This window comes from Nannospalax galili, unplaced genomic scaffold (genome assembly GCF_000622305.1).
Source record: "Nannospalax galili isolate Female #2095 unplaced genomic scaffold, S.galili_v1.0 scaffold1534, whole genome shotgun sequence".
NCBI classification, from domain to species: Eukaryota; Metazoa; Chordata; class Mammalia; order Rodentia; family Spalacidae; genus Nannospalax; species Nannospalax galili.
In genome coordinates, this window is record NW_008333781.1 from 140,651 (window position 1) to 142,366 (window position 1,716).

Genomic DNA, 1,716 nt, shown 5'->3' on the forward strand with positions numbered 1-1,716 from the left:
AGCCCCCCAGCTGAGTGCAGTGTTTCGTGAGAAATTGCTGTAGAGTGGTAGAGATGAGGGCTCAGGTTTTAGCTCTGCTCTCAAAACGCAATTCCTATTTTCGTGTTTCTAAACAAGGACTGAGGTACTATTCCAGCTGGTTCTGGTGCGGTGTGACAGTTGCCCACTAGTGACGCCACACATCACTGTATCACTGTGTTTGCACCTACCTGCTGGGAAATCCTGCAGACAGAATGGTGGCTTTAGCACACACTCGCGCTTTCTCCCTCCTCCCAGCTAACCCTGCCCTACCCCTGCAGTGCGTGTGGGCGTCGCCCATCCCCTTCTTTCTGCTGACGAAGGCACAAGGCACCAGACACCTCTCTGGAGTTGTACCCCCGTGGATGCGCCCCCTCCTCAGTGGCATGGAGGGGGCCAAGCAGACGGGTTCTGCAGCTTGGGCCTCTGCGGCAATGACCAGGACTAGGAGTTTCGTCCCCCACCCCCACCCCAGTCTCTTTAACTGAAGTACCTAGGGCCAGTCCCAGACCTTGCAGGTATTATGCGCTCCATGAGAGTACCTTTCACCTCTTTTTCAAGAGATAGGTGCTCACTGCACTGTCACTTCTCCCTATGGGGAGACACTTCTATTCCTAACCCGCAACAGCCTGCTCTAGCTTCCCACATGTTGCTTCCCGCCTCTCAACTGCTTCCCACTTCCCTACCACTTCCCATTACTCTGGGCTCCCACATTCCTGCATCTTTGTGGTCAGTGAGTAGCAGTTAAATGGGATGCAAAGGATACCCTGAATCCCGTGAGTTCCATAGAGCAGCTTTAGATCTAACTTTGGTTCTTTCGCCCATGGTGGGGGGTGTCTTTTTCTTACCTTTATCCTTGACCACGTCATTGGCATTCTGGGCGATGGCAATGGAGAGGTCTTTAGACCTCTCTCTCCTGGAACCACTTGACACCGCAATAGACATGGTGCTGGACTTGTCTTCGGACAGTACTCTGGAGTTGGCTCAGGGCACAACTCTGGGGCCCGCTCCTGGGCAGGTTCTAGGGCTGGATCTCCTGCTGGCTCTGAGGCTAGTCCTAGGGCCTGTCCTGGGGCAGGTTCTGGGATTTCGACTGGGGCCCACTCTGTGGCTGATTCTGGGGCTGGCTCTGGGGCCGGCTCTAGGGGAGGTTCTGGATTGGGCTCCAGGGCCGGTTCTGTGGCTAGTCCTAGGTCCAGCTCTGGAGCCGGCTCTGGGGTTGGTTCTCTGTCTGGTTCTGTAGCTGGGTTCTGTAGCTGAGTCGCCTCCGGACAGGGTCCTGGAGCAGGCTCTGGACAGGGCTCTGGTAGCGGTTCAGTAGAAGGGTCGCGAAGCGGTGGAGGAGCTGGTGGTGGTGGAGGAGCCGGCGGCGGCGGAGCAGGCGGAGGAGCTGGCGGTGGTGGCCACGGCGGCCGAGGCTCTGGACACTCTGCGGGCTGCTCTCCATCCTGAGGCGCGGCAGTGCCCTGGGCCACCGAAGCTGCACGGTCCATAGCTGCACAGTGCTTGGGGCTATGCAGCTGGAGCCCAGAGATCCCAGGGCTAAAGAGCCTTAGGGCGCCCCGCCTACTCCTAGCCTACATCCCCTGGTGGGGTGTCCAACTTTCCCTCACTGCACTCCATGGCTGGCTCAGCTCTGAGGTCTAACCCCGGGATGCGCAGCAGCGTCTTCTGCTGCTGGAACACGCCCCTCAGTGA

The 1,716-nt window shown here is 58.3% G+C and overlaps 1 protein-coding gene across 1 annotated transcript in view; it reads right to left on the reverse strand.

The window, feature by feature from the left end:
• The window catches only part of LOC103730284 (diacylglycerol kinase kappa), a 115,918-nt gene extending 114,407 nt beyond the window's left edge, over positions 1-1,511 (reverse strand). The window contains 1 exon segment of the mRNA XM_029561276.1: positions 867-1,511. Within this exon segment, the coding sequence (XP_029417136.1) occupies positions 867-1,511 (645 nt within the window).
• Between the last annotated feature and the right edge of the window lie 205 nt (positions 1,512-1,716).